This window comes from Microtus pennsylvanicus, chromosome 9, assembly GCF_037038515.1.
Source record: "Microtus pennsylvanicus isolate mMicPen1 chromosome 9, mMicPen1.hap1, whole genome shotgun sequence".
Taxonomy (NCBI): domain Eukaryota; kingdom Metazoa; phylum Chordata; class Mammalia; order Rodentia; family Cricetidae; genus Microtus; species Microtus pennsylvanicus.
In genome coordinates, this window is record NC_134587.1 from 70,231,067 (window position 1) to 70,248,493 (window position 17,427).

At 47.0% G+C, this 17,427-nt stretch overlaps 1 protein-coding gene across 2 annotated transcripts; it reads left to right on the forward strand.

Annotated features, from left to right (window-relative positions):
* On the forward strand, nucleotides 1-15,102 carry Plpbp (pyridoxal phosphate binding protein). Of its 2 annotated transcripts, none has more exons than XM_075986452.1 (8): nucleotides 1-167; nucleotides 2,505-2,612; nucleotides 2,691-2,726; nucleotides 3,259-3,334; nucleotides 8,445-8,579; nucleotides 10,484-10,626; nucleotides 12,208-12,306; nucleotides 14,840-15,102. In XM_075986452.1, the coding sequence occupies exons 1-8, from the start codon at nucleotides 69-71 to the stop codon at nucleotides 14,933-14,935; spliced, it is 792 nt and encodes a 263-aa protein (XP_075842567.1). In that variant the 5' UTR covers nucleotides 1-68; the 3' UTR covers nucleotides 14,936-15,102. The 2 variants fall into 2 exon arrangements, with proteins under 2 accessions (XP_075842567.1, XP_075842569.1); XM_075986454.1 differs by having other exon boundaries at nucleotides 3-167; nucleotides 13,236-15,102.
* Nucleotides 15,103-17,427: the final 2,325 nt, after the last annotated feature.

Sequence of the window (17,427 nt, forward strand, 5' to 3'; positions counted from 1 at the left end):
GGGGAGGGGGCGGGACCGGAAGTTGTTCTCCGCGGGTCGCGGGTCCTCAGCTGGGCACCCACCCGGGTATGTGGAGAGCTGGCAGCATGTCGGCGGAGCTGGGAGTCGGGTTCGCGCTGCGGGCGGTGAACGAGCGCGTCCAGCAGAGCATGGCACGGCGGCCGCGGGTGAGGACGGGCTGAGGGGGACAACTGCGTGGGGCCGGGTGTCACAGTGACGCAGAAGGGGGTCCCGAAGGGGCGGGGGCTCACGAGTTTCCTCAGCGCCCTGGCCTTGAGGCTGGGGCTTCCGGGAGGTTGGCTTGGCTGGAGAGAAGATGCTCACTTTAGGGAAAGTGACTCGCCATTTGCCGTTCCCGTCGCCACGGTACTAGAGCCCTCAGAGGGTCACATCCACCCGCGATCACGTGCTTTGCGGCGGAGACCCGTGGTGAAGGTGCGAGACTTGGCAAGGCGTTAGTTACCGCCACAGAGTAGCGGGAAGCTGTCAGGCGCCCAGTCACAAGCGTTTTTAATTTTCGTATTGGTTGTTTTGTCCCCTGTTGGACTTCTTATTAGACCAGAGTCAATTATCTGCCTTTCTCCTTGCAAACTAAGCTTCGTTGTGTGGTGAGACAGAAAAGAAAATAAAAGCCCTTTCTGGTCTAGTATTTATGGTCTCAGACTTCAAAATGATGCCTGAAGACACAGTCTTTTCTTAACTGATGTCTAGACGTTAAACAAGTCCTGTTAACTTCTCTTGCCCTCGGTTTCCTTATTGCTGAAAGAAATAAGACGACCCCGGGAGCTCTTAACTCTTTCGTGGTAACAGTATTCTGTTTCTCCAAAGATAAATCTAGCTGGGCATGGTGGCACACCCCTTTAATCCCAGCCCTCTGAGGGCAGAGGCAGGCGACTCTCTGAGTTCGAGACCAGCCTGGTCTAAAAGAAAGTGAGTTCCAGGACAGCCAAAGATAGACAGAGAAACCCTATCTTGGAAGAAGAGAGAGAGAGAGAGAGAGGTCTTAGGAGTTCCCTGATGCACCTGGCTGGGAGGTTCTTAGGAAATTAGGCCTGCTTGTATCAGGAAGCTTTGTCCCTGGAAGCCTTCAGTTCATCATTGTGATGCCAGGAACTAGACACAGTCCATGAGAGCCGGGTGACCCAGACCCTCTGAAGGAAGCAACAACAGACTGTGTGATAATTAATGTGACTTCTCTGAGTCCTTGAGAATACCGCAGTTCAGTGAAAGTCTCAGAAATGGCCGGGTTCGTGAAGATAGCTGTGTGAGCAGGGAAACCCTGCATTTTATGTAACGGATGTGCGAAGAGTGTGGATGAATCTAATCCTGAATACAGAATTGTTGGTGTCCTGTTGTCAGCGCTGCTATTGGTTGGTTGAGTCATAGGTTGACCAGTACATTGTATGCCTTTACCCCAGTCGAGCCCCTGTCGGAATGAAAGCAAGCGGTTTTTTTTTTAATAATTATGTTTTAATAAATTACATTAAGAAATGAGTTTCTAAACTGTTGACTTTGTGGTGCGGGAAGCCTGGAGTAACCTCCCTGCTTAATAGGTTGCTGCCTTCCCTTAATGAACTGATTCTGTTACGTTTTGTTTTAGCTATTGTTTATATGTTTGGGGGGCTGGAGATACAACTCAGAGATTCACAGTGCTAAGCAGACCCTCTGCCATTGCCACTGTAACTGTATCCTCCACCCTATAAAGTGATTCACGGACATGTGTTAAATGGGCGTATGTACAAGTGCCTGCCTTGCGTGTGAGCGCACACACGGGTGGATGAGTGATGTACTCGAGGAGGTGCAAGTGCACATGCCTGTGCACACGTGGAAACCAGAGTCAATGTCATCATCTTTCTCTATCACTCTCTGTTTTATATTTTGAGTCCTTGAACCTGGCGCTAGCTAGCCAGCAAGGAAGCCCCAGGGATCCACCTGTCTTGACCCCCACTTCAATGGGGTTACAGACAGGTGGTTCTGCCCCTATCTTTTATATGGAGGTTGGGGTTGAAACTTAGGTACTTGTCTTTGTATGCCTAGCATTTTACCCACTGGGTTATCTTTTCTGCCTCAGTGCCAAGCTGAGATCTATGCCAATCTCTTTTATAAGATGTATATATCTTTTGGGGGGTGGTGTTTGTTTTTTGAGACAGGGTTTCTCTTTATAGTCCTGGCTGTCCTGGAACTCAACTATGTAGACCAGGATGGCCTCAAACTCACAGAGATCCGCCTGCCTCTGCCCCCGAATACTGGGATTAAAGGCGTACACCACCGGCACCCAGATGTTTGGTTTTTGAGACAGGGTTTCTTTGTACAACCCTGGGTGTCCTGGAACTCACTTTGTAGACCAGGAGGGCCTCGAACTCACAGAGATCTGCCTGCCTCTGCCTCTGCCTCCTGAGTGCTGGGATTAAAGGCGTGCACCACCACCATCCAGCACTACAGGTGTATCTTATTGAGGCAATATTTGCACGCTTGCATTCACGTGGCTCTTTCTCTCTTGGCAGGATCTCCCAGCCATCCAACCCCGGCTAGTGGCGGTCAGCAAAACTAAACCTGCAGACATGGTGATTGAGGCCTATGGCCATGGCCAGCGCACTTTTGGAGAGAACTATGTAAGATACCTCTTATAAAGAGCCCTTGGAGGAGTTGTGACTGCCAGGCTTCTGACTTGTTTTGTTCTTGCTCCTCAGGTTCAGGAACTACTAGAAAAAGCATCAAACCCTACGGTGCGTAGACACGACAAGTGTTGGTTTTGTATAGAAGTCTTAGCTCTTAGCTGAAGGTTTGACCCATGTTGGTGATGGAGTTTTACAGCAGAAAGCTGGGCTAGGGGCAGAAATTGTCCACGCTTCCCTGGAGCCCCAAATAATTCATAGCTAGCCTTTCTGCCTTTATTCAGACTTTAATATTCTCTTTGTATCTGTTTATGAATAAAGACTTAGGAGCTCACCGAGTCTCAGGAGATTTGAAAGCTTAAATCAGAGGCTATAGGATGCAGCCCAGTGGCAGAGTACTTGCCTTGAAGACAAATCATTTTGTCTCTAATGAATACCTGGTAGATACAGGGAGTTGATGGGAACAAGGAAGGGAAACGGCATTAAGTTTGGGTGACTCTCTGGGTTTCCTTGTGTCTCGGTGGGAGACTGGCTGAAGAGGGCAATGGTGGTTCATTTGCCAAGGGATAGGATAGGCATTGAGGGGCTGAGCTGGCAGGGCCTCTGTGGAGTCCATATCAAATGATTCCCTTTTTCTCTTCAGGTTCTGTCTTCCTGTCCTGAGATCAAGTGGCACTTCATTGGCCATTTACAGAAACAGAATGTCAACAAATTGATGGGTAAGACAAAACTCTATCAGTACGAAGACATTCCTTCCCTGTGACTGTGTAGCTTCTACCACCTTCTGAGGAAGCAGCTCTGAGAACCCTCCTAGCTCACCATTTTGAATAAAACATAGTAAAATAAAAATAAGAATGAAGCATAAAGATTGGGAGGGGGTGTGGCTAAGCAGTAGAGTGTTCCTTGCACTTACAAGGCCCTAAGTCAATCCACAGCACCATAAAAATAATTACTAACTACAGAACTATTTCACCATGTGGCGTGTGAGGATTTCAAATAACTTCTCTCAGATATCAAAATTTAGGAAACCTGTATTTTCCCCCCTTATTCTGAGGGAGTTAGGTTGAGGCCGATTGTATGTATAGAGGTCCAAGGACAACACACAGGGGTTGGTTCTCTTTCCATTATGTGGATCCCAGGAATTGAACTCAGGTTGACAGGCTTGGCAGCAGGCACCTTTACACTAAACTGTCTTGTCTCCCCTGGTATCAGTGTTATCAGAGGGCAACTGATAAAAACATATCCAACTACAATAAATTGCGCACATTGAAAGTGTCTGATTTGATAAGTTTTGTCATAGCATTACAACCTTGAGACCATTACAAGATTAAAGCGGTGGGGCACCCATCACCCCGGAGGCTCCTTCCTGTCCTCCTGTCCAGGTGCTCCTTGTCTGTTTCGCTGCTGCAAATTTCATGTTTTAGAATTTTGTGTAAATGCAATTATTTTTTTAAAAAAGTCTCTGATCTCTATCAATCCTCATTAGGCATTTGACCTTTGTCATGTTTGTGTGGTTCCTTCATCTTCTTATTCAATAGTATTCCACTAATAAACATATTACAATTACATATTACAATAGTATTCCACTACATAAACATATTACAGTTCCATATTACAATAGTATTCCACTAATAAACATATTGCAGTTCCATATTACAATAGTATTCTACTGCATAAACATATTACAGTTCTTCATTCACATTGATGAATATTGAGTTACTTGTAGTTTTGCAGTATTACAAAGAAGCTACTATACCGGATGTGGTGGCACAAACCAGAATTCCCAGCACTCAGGATTAATAAACAAATGTAATAAAAATAAAAGAAAATCTTGAACCATTATTTTATCACACTTTATGTTTTTCTTCCCCAATTACTTACTATACTATTTCAGAGTTCACTATTTGTTTTCGCTTCTTCTGCAGAGGCAGGCAGAGCTCTGAGGTAGAGCCCACTGGTCTACACAGAGAGTTTCAGGCTAGCCTGCCTCGATAAGATAAAATAGAAGGGATGGAGAGATGGCTCAGAGGTGAAGAGCACTTTCAGAGGTCCTGGGTTTGATAACCCAGCACCCATATGGTAGCTCACAACTGTCTCTAATCGGGATCCAACACCCTCTTCTGGCCTCCTCAGGCACCAGGCACAAACCTGCACAGATCTTCCTGCAGGCAAACCATCCGTATGCCTAAAATAAAAAATTAAAAATAAAACTTAAAAAAAATTAAGTAAATAAAAATTCCTCCTGGGTATTATTTTGAATTGTTTTATTTTGTTGGCTGTGTAGGATAGGATGGCCTTGAACTCACCTCCCCCTGCCCTGTCACCCAAATGCTGGGATTATGGGTATGTGCCACCACAATCTTTAGTGGTTTAAATTTGATAGCCATGTAGTGTGAGGTTTGAACATGTAATATACATGTTGACCCTGCTGCCCAAGTAGTTTCAGATTTTGGATCTTCAATTTTTATACTATAAATTCTGAGGCCACCATAAAAACCATACAACAAGGAATTATGGCTAATAAAAGCATAAAATGAGATAGCCATTATAGAATTAGTCCCAAAGGCAGAGAAACAATAAGAAAAGTCAGGCTAGGGAAATTTAAAAACTTGCCCAAGATTAAGCACTAAAAGGTGGCAGTCAGAATACCACCACCACCACCACCAGAGCTCCAGATCGCTGCATGTTTGGACTGGGGTCCGTGTTTGCTTTTGTTGATGTCATGAACTTGGGAAAAGCAACTTGGGAAGAAAGGGGGTTTCTGGCTTACACTTCCACATCACTTTCCATCACTGGGGGAAGCCAAGACAGGAACTGAAGCAGATACCATGGAGGAATGTTGCCTACTGGCTTGCTCCCCATGGCTCACTCTGCCTACTGTCTTAGACAACCCAGGACTACCTGCCCAGGGATGGCGCAGATCAGTAAGCTATGCCCTCCCACACCACATCCATCATTAACCAAGAAATGCCCATGGACATTTGCCTACAGGCCAGTCTTAGGGAGGCATTTTCTCAGTTGAGGTTCTCTCATCCCAGGTGACCCTGGCTTGTGTCAAGTTGACAAAAACCACAGTAACTGGTTTTGCCATTCTGAGTGATGTCATTGACTGTGCCTAATGCCTAATTTGTCAACTATCAGAGTTTGGTATCTGATACATGCCAATCTGGAGGAGGGATGTTGTTTTTGCTAGCAGTTTGAGTCTTTAGATTACATGGAAGAAATAATTTACTGTCCTTACCTACTAATTCTTTCCTCCACTTTGGAACAATTCAGCTAATGTAACTTCTCATTATACACCATACTGTGAATAATTCTTCTTTTGTTTGTTTATTTTTGCTTTTGTTTTGTTTAGACAGAGTCTGACTCTAACCCAGGCTGGCCTAGAACTTACTCTATAACTGGCCTAGGACTTGTGGTATTCCTCCTGCCTCATCCTGAATGCTGGGACTGCAGGCATGAACCACCAACATACCCTGCAAGATGCCTGACAGTTTTGTTTGGATTTCAGACATGAATTTTATCGTGCTCAGTTCTAGCTATTTTTATTATCCTATAAATATTCTTCTGCTTTGTTTCGGAGCATAGTTTACATTTTATCAGAACAATTTGATCCCTTTTAGGGTTTGAGATTTTTGTTTGTTTGGTTGATTGGATTTTCATGATAGGGTTTCCTTGAGTAACCCTGGCTGTTCTGAAATTCTCTCTCTGTAGACCAGGCTAGCCTCAAACAGAAAGATCTATCTCTGCCTCCCAGCGCTGGGATTGAAGTTGTATGCCACCAATACAACTTTAGGTCTTGCTCTTGATATTAGTTAGTGTATAACCAGGCCAGAGCTGAGTTTAGGATTAATTATTACACTGCCAAGGCTTAGCCGTCCTTTACATCCTGACCAGTTCTCCACGTCCTTTGTGAAACCCAGGCCATTTCTCCTAACCTGTAACTTGCTCACATGCGTGCACACGTCAGTACTCCCCTGAACAGCCCGTTCAGATTACCTGTTCACTGAGCGCAGTTCTGTCTTCACTCACAGCCTGTAGAGAGCTCTGGTCCTTATTTATTGTGCATACAGTGTTCTGCTGGTGTGTACAGGCCAGCAGAGGGCACCATGTGGACGCTGGGAGTTGAACTCGGGACCTTTGGAAGAGCAGACAGTGCTCTTAACCTCTGAGCCATCTCTCCAACTCCCCACCCCAAACCCTTGGGCTAGTTTACAAGACAAGAGGAAGGTTGACCAGATGGCTCAGGGAGTGAAAGCACTTTTGAACAAGCCTGACATTTATGAGTTTGAAATGCCAGTTCCACAGTGGAAAGAAAGAACCAGCTCCCATAAGTTGTCCCCTGACCTCCATACATGAACTATGGCACACACATCATATACATATGATAATAGAAAAATGATAATAGAATCCGGTTCCTGTACTTTTCTTCTCCCAGGACTGGGCCCCTCACATGCTAGTCAAATTTTCTACCATTAAACTATTTCCCTGTCCCTTTTTCAAAGTTTGAGTTAGGCTGAGTTACTTAGGCTAGAGTTGAACTCATTTTGTAGTCCAGGTAGGCCTTTTGCCTCATCCTCCCAAGGAACCGGGATTTTACAAGCCTATGCTGCCAATCCTAGCCTGAGAAGTCTGTGTTTTTGGTAGAAAGTTTCATTTAGCCCTGTTTGGCCTCAGTCTCATTGTATAACTGAAGATGACGTGGAGTCTGTGGTTCTCCTGCCCCAGCTTCGTAAATGCTGGGACTACCAGCATGCAAGAAAGAAATAAAACAAGAAAAAACAACCTAGTGAGGCCCTGATTTAGTTATCTTTCTGTTTCTGTGATAAAATTCAATGAACAAAATCAAAAGGAAAACGTTTATATTGGCCTGTAGTTCCATCGTGGTGGGGGAGGCGCGGCAGCAGGAGTAGGACACTGTCTGATCACACAAAGGAAGCAGAGGGAGAGAGAACAGAGAGTGTGAAGAGACTCTAAAAGCCCCCACTCCAGGATGTACTTCCTCTATCAAGTCTCTCCCTCCTAAACGTTCTATAATAGTCCCAAACAGCGCCTTCAACTGGTGACCAAGTATTCAAACACCTGAGCCATGGGGGAACATCTTCCATTCAGACCACCACAAGCCCTATCTCACAAAAAACAAAAACAAACAAACACAAATAGTGAAGGCTGGGGATGTGTGAGGCACTGCTCTCTCATGCACAAGGCTCAGGGTTCAGTCTTCATCATGGAAGAGGGAAAAAGGAAAGTAGTTAGCTAGCACCTGGAAGGTTTCTGTGCTCAGTGCAGTAAGCTGCTGGGGTCGCATCACGGTCCTTTGTGGCAAGAGTCATAGTTCATCTTCATAGCAGTGGCTTTGATGACCTCACTGTCTGCCCCAGCATCCAGTAAGCGCTATTCTGTGTCCTTGTCAAGTAGAAGACCCGTCCCAGGAAGTTTAGGAACATGATCTCCTTCCCGGCTAGCATGTCAGCCTTTGGATGCCTCTGTTCTGTCATTTGGCCCATTTCACTCAGTTTGAACTGAGGCATAGTTAGATCAGACCTGCTATTCAGAATCTCAGTTAGCAGCTTCTGAAAGTGCTCTCCACACAGATGCAGCCTGATCGTGGTGTGTTAGTGTTTCCCTTATCCACCTTTGCTGCTGAGATGGGGCTTGTCTTTGAACTTCACATCTAGAAAACTCTCTTGTTCATCTTCTTAGCCAATCATAATGTTTAACTGTCCTTCCTTTGCCTGCAGTATTTCCCTCTATGAGATCAAAGGCCTTTTGAGTGCTTCCTCTGGCAACAGGAAAATGAAACCTGCTCCGTTCTCTTTCTCATTGCAGCTGTCCCCAACCTCTTCATGCTGGAAACCGTGGACTCCGTGAAGCTGGCAGACAAGGTGAACAGTTCCTGGCAGAAGAAGGGTTCTCCTGAACGGCTAAAGGTGATGGTCCAGATCAACACCAGTGGAGAGGAGAGTAAGTGACCAGCCCTGACTGTAGATATTGGTGCCTTAGGTGACTGGAGCTGAGGTGGGGTGGGGAGTAAGCATCTGATGTGGAGATTGTGGGAGACCCCAGCCTCTCAGCTGCTTTGACCCTGGTAGGTGCTGATTTTGAGCAATGATAACTTTGATGTTCTAGCAACCGTCAGAGATCTTCCTCAGTCCCCTCCTGAAAGGGATTGAGAGCTACATGCATAATGCTCCTTGGGTCTCGGGACAGTCACCCAATGTTCCATGAGGCCAGACTAGAAGAGAACCTGCTGACCCCAGTGAGGGGCTGTCTCGGGGCCCGGCACAGCTGTTGCAGCCGTGAGTCACAGAGGAGCGTGGTCTCAGACATCAGACAGATGAGTGCTCGCGCTCCACCGCTTTCTGTCTTTGGAGCTTTCCATCAGTTACCTCATCTCTCCGTACCTGAACTCCCTTGTGTGGCAGTGGCATGGGGGTGCCCCCGTCAAGAGTATAGTGAGGGTTCCGTGCCGTGGTGCAGAACCCTGGACTTCCCCTTGCTTGCTCTTTGCTAGGAGTGAATGCGAGGCTTTAGCCTGGAGCCGTCTTCTAAGCGCTCACGTGTAGCCGATCCTGGCTGGGAGGAGCCCAGGGCAGGCATGATTTCCAGGTGTGCTCTAGAGTCAGGCTGCCTGGGCTCCCATCTCGGATTCACAGGTCTAGTCTTCTAGCCTTAAAAGGGACTTAGCCTGCCTGCCTCAGTTTCCTCTGGAGGCTGATACTAGAAAGAATACCTGCAGTGACTGTATAAAAGGTAAAGTCTTAGAGCTGGCTGTGTTCGGTAGACTTTAATGGTTACCTCTCTCTCTCTCTCTCTCTCTCTCTCTATGTATGTATGTATTCTCCAGAGTGTCTTTATTACATTTCTTGACAATTAGCTGTGATTTTTCCTAATTAAACCATAGTGAAAATTCCTGACAACTCCATTTAATAAACGGGGGCAAAGGCCAAGCAATATTAATAGTTATTAGACTACATAACATAATTATCTGCTGCAGTGCCCCCAACTAGTCTCAGCTAGTAAGATAAGCTTTGCAAATACACAGCCCTGAATTTATCATGTGTATATAATTTATTTTTTTGTATTACTATTAATAAATTGGTGAAACCGTACAGATGCCAGGATTAGAAAAAAGTTCTGAGATTCATCTAGGACACTGTCAGTGTGACTCCCCCTAATGTTGCAAGACTTATGTTTCTATTTCTGTGATAAAACACCACGACCAAGGCAACTTACAGAGGAGGGGTTTCTTTGGTTTATGGTTCCAGGGGGATAAGGTCCATGGCAGGGGAGCATGGAAGCTGAAACAGAAGGCAAGGGCTCACATCTTAAGCCACAGACATGGAGGAGAGGCAGAACTAGGAGTGATACATGGCTTTGAAACTCCCCCAGCCGGCACCCATGACATCTGTCCAACAAGGCCACATCTCCTAGACCTGGCTAAACAGTGCCAGCCACTGGGAACAAAGCATTCAAACACAGGCGTCTATAGAGGACATTCTCGTTCAAAACACAGCATACTTTTCCTTTTCCGTTTCCATTTCCCCAGCCACTCTCAGCGAAAACCCTGTGGGGTACGGCTTAGTGCGTGGAGCCTGTGAATGCAGAGCCCTGGTTCAGTCTCTGGCACTGAGAAAAAAAAAAAAGCAGAATCCTGCAGTGGAGTAAAAAGAATCTGATCCAAACGTAGACCCGAGTGGAGAGAGGCAGGCGTGGAGAACTGCGCCTACACAGCCCCTCTGGAGGCTCAGTTACCCCATCAGCTTTCCATCCGAGCCACCTCTGTGGACGGAAGGGATGAAGGCATAGACTTCTTCTGCCTGCTTAAGACATATTGGTATCCCCATCCTCTGTTTCTTTCTGTGAAGGTAAACACGGCCTTCCGCCTTCAGAGACCATAGCCACGGTGGAGCACATAAAGACCAGTTGTCCCAGCCTGGAGTTCGTGGGGCTCATGACCATAGGAAGCTTTGGACATGATCTTAGTCAAGGACCAAACCCAGACTTCCAGGTACTGGGGTAGGGGTGACGCTCTTGTGGGGCTGTGTGTGGAGCCCGCTTGTGGGGTGTACCCAGCACATGCAGTGCCTGTGCTTGATCGCAGCCCCAGTGGGGTGCGGTGACATTACACCAGCTTACAGGGCTGGCTGTGTGGTGTAGGCGGACTGCCAGTCCCCAAATAACTGACATGGAGCCTTAAGATTATAAGTGGTCAGCCAATACTCAGGCTTGTTACTGGCTAACTCTTGCATTTAAATTAACCATATTTCTTTTTTTTATTTTTTAAATTTATTTATTATGTATACAATATTCTGTCTGTATGTCTGCAGGCCAGAAGAGGGCACCAGATCTCATTACAGATGGTTGTGAGCCACCATGTGGTTGCTAGGAATTGAACTCAGGACCTTCGGAAGAGCAGGCAATGCTCTTAACCGCTGAGCCATCTCTCCAGCCCCCATATTAACCATATTTCTTAAGCTTTGCCGTGTCGTTTGGTCCCTTTTTCAGTACAGCATGCCCACCTTGTTTCCATTTCTGCTCGCAACTCCTGTGACCCCACCCTTCTTCCCATCATTCTCAGTGTGATTGTCCCGCCTATACTTCCTGCCTGGCTACCAGCCAATCACCTTTTTATTTATTTTATATATATTTTTATTTAGCCAAAAGAGCAACACATTTTCACAGTGCACAGGATTATTCCACAGTAGTGTGGAACTTCAGGGATCTCCCAGAACACAGCCTGTCGGTGCACTATTCCAGCCTCCCCTCCAGAGAAAAAGCAAGACCAGGCCCCCAGATACACAGAGACCTTCCTTAACTCAGTTTTAACTTGGTTAAGGCAGTTTTTGGATTAAGCTTTCCTTCCTCTCTCGTAACTGGCAGTTTGCATTTTTATTGCTGTTGGGTTTGTTTTATTTCACTTTGGGTGTTGCTGGTTTTTATCCCCACTTCTTGAGGTGGAACCCGGGGTCTGGAACATGCTGTGAAAGCATTCTACCCCCGAACCACACCCACCCTGGCCCTGGTGATTTTCTTGAAAGTAGGAAACATGGCTAAAGCACTTATAGTAACTTTTGATAATTATTACCCGCCTCAAAATCACGAAGGATAGAATCATCAGAAATGGTTTGAAGCAGCACTTGGGAGGCAGACAGAGGCAGGAGGCTCTCCCATGAGTTTGAGGCCAGCCTGGTCTACAGAGCAAGTTCCAGGACAGGCCCCAAAGCTACAGAGAAACCTTGTTTGGGGAAAAAAAGAAAGAAAGAAAGAAAGAAAGAAAGAAAGAAAGAAAGAAAGAAAGAAAGAAAGAAGGAAGGAGGGAAAGAAAAAAGAAAAATTTTGGTTTGGTAACTTTCCTTTTGTTTCCATTTTGATGGGTTTTGCTTTTCTTCTGTTTTGTTTGTTTTGCTTTGCTTGCTTTGTTTTGGAGACAAGTTACCACCCTGTGTAGCCCAGGCTGGCCTTGAACTCAGGGTTCTCCTACCTGTTCCCAAGGATTACAGGCTAGCAGCACCATACCCAGCAGACTTGGTCATCTTTTGACATCCCAGGAAACAACCAGAATAAAATGGTAACCCTTATGTTCGGTCAGGTGTTACTGCGCCTGCGGCAGGAGCTGTGTGAAAAGCTGAGCATTCCTGTGGAGCAGGTGGAGCTGAGCATGGGCATGTCCGGGGACTTCCAGCATGCTGTAAGTGTCTTTGCTGGGCGGCCGAGAGGGGCAGGGTGGGTCCTGCCACAGGCTTTAAATGCCTCGTCCTAGACACAGTGATTCAACCTTTTTAACATCTATGAAAACTACACTCAAATGCTTAAAACTCAATGTAATCCACTACATGTAACCTGGGAAAAGGCTGAGGTGTGGTTCAGGCTTTAATGAATGTGTTACATTGTGGGTTTGCTCTCCCAGCACCAAAGAAGAAAGGGAGAACTGATTTTCAAAGGCATTTCCTACGTAAGCCCTAGGCGTTAGCTCTGAGACCGTACGTATAAGCCAAGGCTAGCAGCTCACTCGCCTGAGTTCCTAGGGTAATGAATAGTAACTGGGCATCGTGCACACGCCTGTAGTCCCAGCACTTGGAAAACAGAGTCAACCGGGCTGCTGTTGAGTTTCAAACCAGTCTGGTACTCCATAAGTCCCATGCAAGCCAAGGCTACAATACTGAGACCCTGTCTTAAAAATAAACAACAAACAAATAAATAAATGCAAAGTTTAAAAAAAAATCCAAGTACAAAATTGCATTTTGGGAGTATCATATACATTACAACAGTGTAAAAATTCTAAACTTTACTTAGGTAACTACTTGTTCTTTCCATTTGGCCAACCCTGGCCCTTGGTCATGGAGTGCAGGGCGGCTCTTGCTGTGCCGCTCTGTCCCACACCTCAGTCCCTGCCATCCTTTGTCCCCACATCGATAAACTGCCCAGCCACTGTGCAAGTTTCCTTTCTCTCGACCACTGCCTGAGCAGGGGCCCTGCTCTGGGGATTCCAGAGCGCCTAGCCATCTTCAGCTTGGTCATTCCTTACGCAGCCTCTGGGCACCCAAAACTCCGTACAGCCTCAGCACCAGCTACATTTAGCCTTTGAGTCTCTCCTCTGCGCCCTCTTCTCTCCCACAGATTGAAGTGGGATCCACAAATGTCCGGGTAGGAAGCACCATTTTTGGAGAGCGGGATTACTCCAAGAAACCCACCCAAGACAAGACTACAGCAGACCCGAAGGCCTGAGTACCGGTGGCACAGGAACAGCGAGGCCAGGTCAGCTGAAAGATGGACTACACACCAGCCTGGGTTTTCCGTCTGGTCCGCACGCTCCCAGTTACACTCTCCTGCGGCCCGGATAGAACGCTGAGGATCACCTGTGCTGATGGAAATCACCTGTGCTTCGCCTCGCCATAGGAGGCTCCATTCAAGCAGTCACTTAGGCTTAAATTTGAGGAGTTCCAAGACTTTAGAACTGACGCCGAGTCAGTAGCCAGGAACCAGACACTGCCAGGAGCACCCCAGCCTCCATGAATGCCTTTCCCTGGGCAGCTTCTGGGTTCCTGGTGTCTGTAATGGAGAAAATCGGGGATTCCCATTTGCCCTTCCACCCTGATAGAGCGCCCTACAGTTGTTTTGACAAGTCCCCACTGAACACTCACTCGCTCCTCTGGAACGGGATGACTTTAGCTGCCCTGGCCAGTGATGCCTCTAGCCACAGCTCCTCTGTGGCACTGACCTGAAATTCCAGGGTAAAGAGCACTCGGGCCTTTCTGACATCCGGCTGAAAAGATGGTCCTTGGGGACTATAGTGTTGGAAAGTGAGGGTTTCTTCTCGATCATGATCCTTTTCCGGCTTTAGCAAAGACTGCCCCCCACTTGGAGACAGACGCCCTTCAACATCAGTTCCAGCGCATGGTTTCCAAGGCCTGACTCACCTTTTCTTCTCTGGGGTCATATTTCCCAGGTGTACTGATCGCACCCCAACACACACACTTTATTTATAAGCCAGAATTTTGCAGCTCTTGATTGTTCGTAATGTAACAAGATCATCAAAAACCTGGAAGCAGCTGGACATAATAGCACCTGCCTATAACTTGGTGTTTCGGAGGCACAGGCAGAAAGAACAGGTGCCAGACAAAGGCTAAATAACAGAACAACCTCGGAAGCACAATTCTCCAGTAACCACAGAAGAGCTCCGGTGGGGGCTGTTTACGTCAGCCCTTGTCCTTCACTTATTTACCCAGTAACTTCAGAACCTGCTGCTGAATGTAATTTCATAAATTTAAACTTATGGTTCTTGTTGTGTTTCGATCAAAGGTAGTGTGGTATTTCAGAGTCTTAAATACAAATGTGAGCTTGAATTATACCATCTGTGCCAACTGCAAAGTGATTAAAGCTTTATTTTTATGATCCGGTGTCAATGAGTGGATGTAGCAAGGGGGGCATCGGGGCTGATAGGAAGCAGCTGTGTTCGCTATCGGGCCTCATGCCAGCTGGCTCTGGAGAGGCATCTCCTTGAGTCAAAGATGCCACCAAGGCCATGCCATATATACAAGGAGAGTTCTGAACTTAAAGAGCAAGAAAAAGTCTTCGTAGAGCTTTGTGACATGCCTGTAAACACAACACACGGACGGTGGCGAGTTCTAGACCAGCCAGGGCTACATACCAAGTTTCATGCCACCTGGGCTGTAGAAAGGAGCCTGCCTCCCGCTGCATGAAGTTCTTTTGATTGCCTCTAGGTGGCGACATTGGTTAACCTGGAGAGCACACACCCTTGGCTCCATCAGCCGGTTCTCCTACTGGGGACCGTTGAGATTTACTTGCTGTGTGAGTAGAGATGGAGGCACGAGAGGACATGTCTTCCCCGGGTGACCCATGGACTTGCAGACTTACGGGTGTGTCTGGCAATCTCACGTCCATGCTGACTTGGTTAAGGAATCTGCGGGTGACTCTGGAAACTTTGGGGAAAATGAAATGGTTAAGCAATAAAAAGTCTCCCTGGCTTGTGCCTAGAGATTAATAACACGGCAGAGGAGAAGCCAGGAGAGGCTGTAGCCCAGTTGAAGAAATCCAGACTATATCCAGTGACCCTCAGCAAGATGACTCTCTTGAGAAAATTCGGCCAGGCTATGAAACTGTCTTTTGTTTCATGTGAGGCAGCTGGTCAGGTTACTCCCATGTTTTTATAGCAGCAGTGACAGCATCGGGGCAAGTTTTAGAGTCCAACCCACCCATCCCCCCATGCAGAATTTGCCGCCGCTCCCTGACAGCCCGTGCCCTGGGCTTTGTTTTGGAGTGTGTGTGTGAGCATGCGTGCACACACACATTCCCTGTATTAGGGTTCTCTAAGCAACAGAACAGACCATGTGTGTATATGGTTTCTTAGAGCGGCTTACAGGCTGTGGTCCATGTCATCCAACAACACATGTGTCCTGCTGGAAAGGCCAAAGATCCAGTAGTTTCTCTGTCCACAAGACTGGATATCCCTGGAGCCAAGGAGGTCCTAGAGAGCTGCACATTGGAATATGGGTCAGGATAGACAAAGCTTGCCCGTGAGAGTGGGGCAGGCAGGCAGAAAGCACAAATTTCCTTCTTCCGTGTCTTTACATGAGCTGCCAGTATAAAGTGTGGCCCAGATTTAACGTGGGATCTTCTGACCTCCAAAGATCCCGACTTCAGCGGGTCTTCCCACTTCAAACAGCCAACCAAGAAAAGCCTCTCCCAGGTGTGCCCAGCCACATGGGTTTTCGTTACTTTCAGATGTCAAGTTGACAACCAGCCCAGATCAGTCATCACGTATCTCGAGCCAGCACCAGGTTTGAGAGGCTCAGGAGACCCCTGGTGACCTACCAAAGATTTGGTCTCTTGGGAGGAGGCCAGACACACAGACACATGCCTGTGGCACTGGCGATGGGGCCCAGGCCCTAGGAGATGAAGGGAGTGCACTGCCCCGAGGTTGCACCCTGACCTTAGCCATGTTACACCATTTTTATATGCACTAATTATACACAATAATGAACTTCATTGTGACATTCTTGTGCTTGTAAAAAATGCACTTTGGTCATATTCACCACCCATCCCCTCTCTTGGTCACCTCCCACTCCTGCTGGGTCCCTTACTCTTCCCAGCCAGTCCCTTCTACCTTCATGGCCTTTGCAAAACCCCCTCACCACATACTTTAATGCAAACCCTGTACCCCACCCCACTCCCTTTTTTAAACCTTCCTAGTCTATAAGTCCTCTCCCTGTATTCTTTCTGTTTAAAAATAAAATATTTAAGCTTTTTTAAATTTTATGTGTATGGGTGTTTGACTTGAATGTATATATGCGTACCCCATGTGTGCCTGAACACATGGAGGTCAGAAGAGGGTGTCGGATTGTTGAATGGTTGGGAGCCACCATGTGGGTGCTGGGAAGTAACCTGGGTCCTCCCAAAGACCAACAGGTGCTCTTAGCTGCTAAGCCGTCTCTCCAGCCCCTACCCCTTTAAAAAATAGGAGTATGGATGTCTTGGCTGTATGTGTGGGTACACACTGCATTTGTGCAATTCCCACGGAGGCCAGAAGAGGGCGTCAGATCCCCTGGAACTAGAGCTACAAATATGGGTGGTGGGATTCAAACCCAGGTCCTCTGCAAGAACAGCCAGGGTTCTTAACTGCTAAACCAGCTCTCCTTCCCCTTTTTAATCTCTGTGTGTGCATGTACCTTCATGTGAGTGAGCGGGGTATGTGCCCTTGCCACTACAGGTGTGTGGAGATAAGAGGGCAATCTGGGGTATGTGGCGTCCAGTTCTCACCTTGTTTGAGACCGGTCACTTTGTTGTTCATAGCTGTTATGCCAGACTAGTTAATCCACAAACTTTCGGGGATTTTCCGGTCTCCGCGTCCCATCCTGCAGGAGAAGCACTGGGGTTACACATACTTGCTACTGTGCCTGGCTTCGCATAGGTTCTGGGGATTTGAACTTGGGTCTTCATGCTTGCATAGTCTTCAGTTATCCACTAAGTCATCTCCCCAGCCCTGTGTTCTCTCAGGACAGCTTCTCAGTATCTATCTATAAGTATCCCTTTCCTGGATCCAGCACTGAGGCTGGGAGTGAGGACAGGCACATAACGTTGTCTAAGGTCAGAAAAAGCTATCATTGGCTGCTATTATTATTATTATTAGGCAGTGTTAAGACTGGCACCTGGGGGATTTCTGCAGGCCACCAAGTTACATTTGGCCTCCACTGCTGGCTTTAGCCAGTGATGAGTAGTGTGCTAGAGTTGCAACTTTTAACTCCAGAAAGCCATATTACTGTGGAAGAAATGCACATTTTTCGGTCCACTG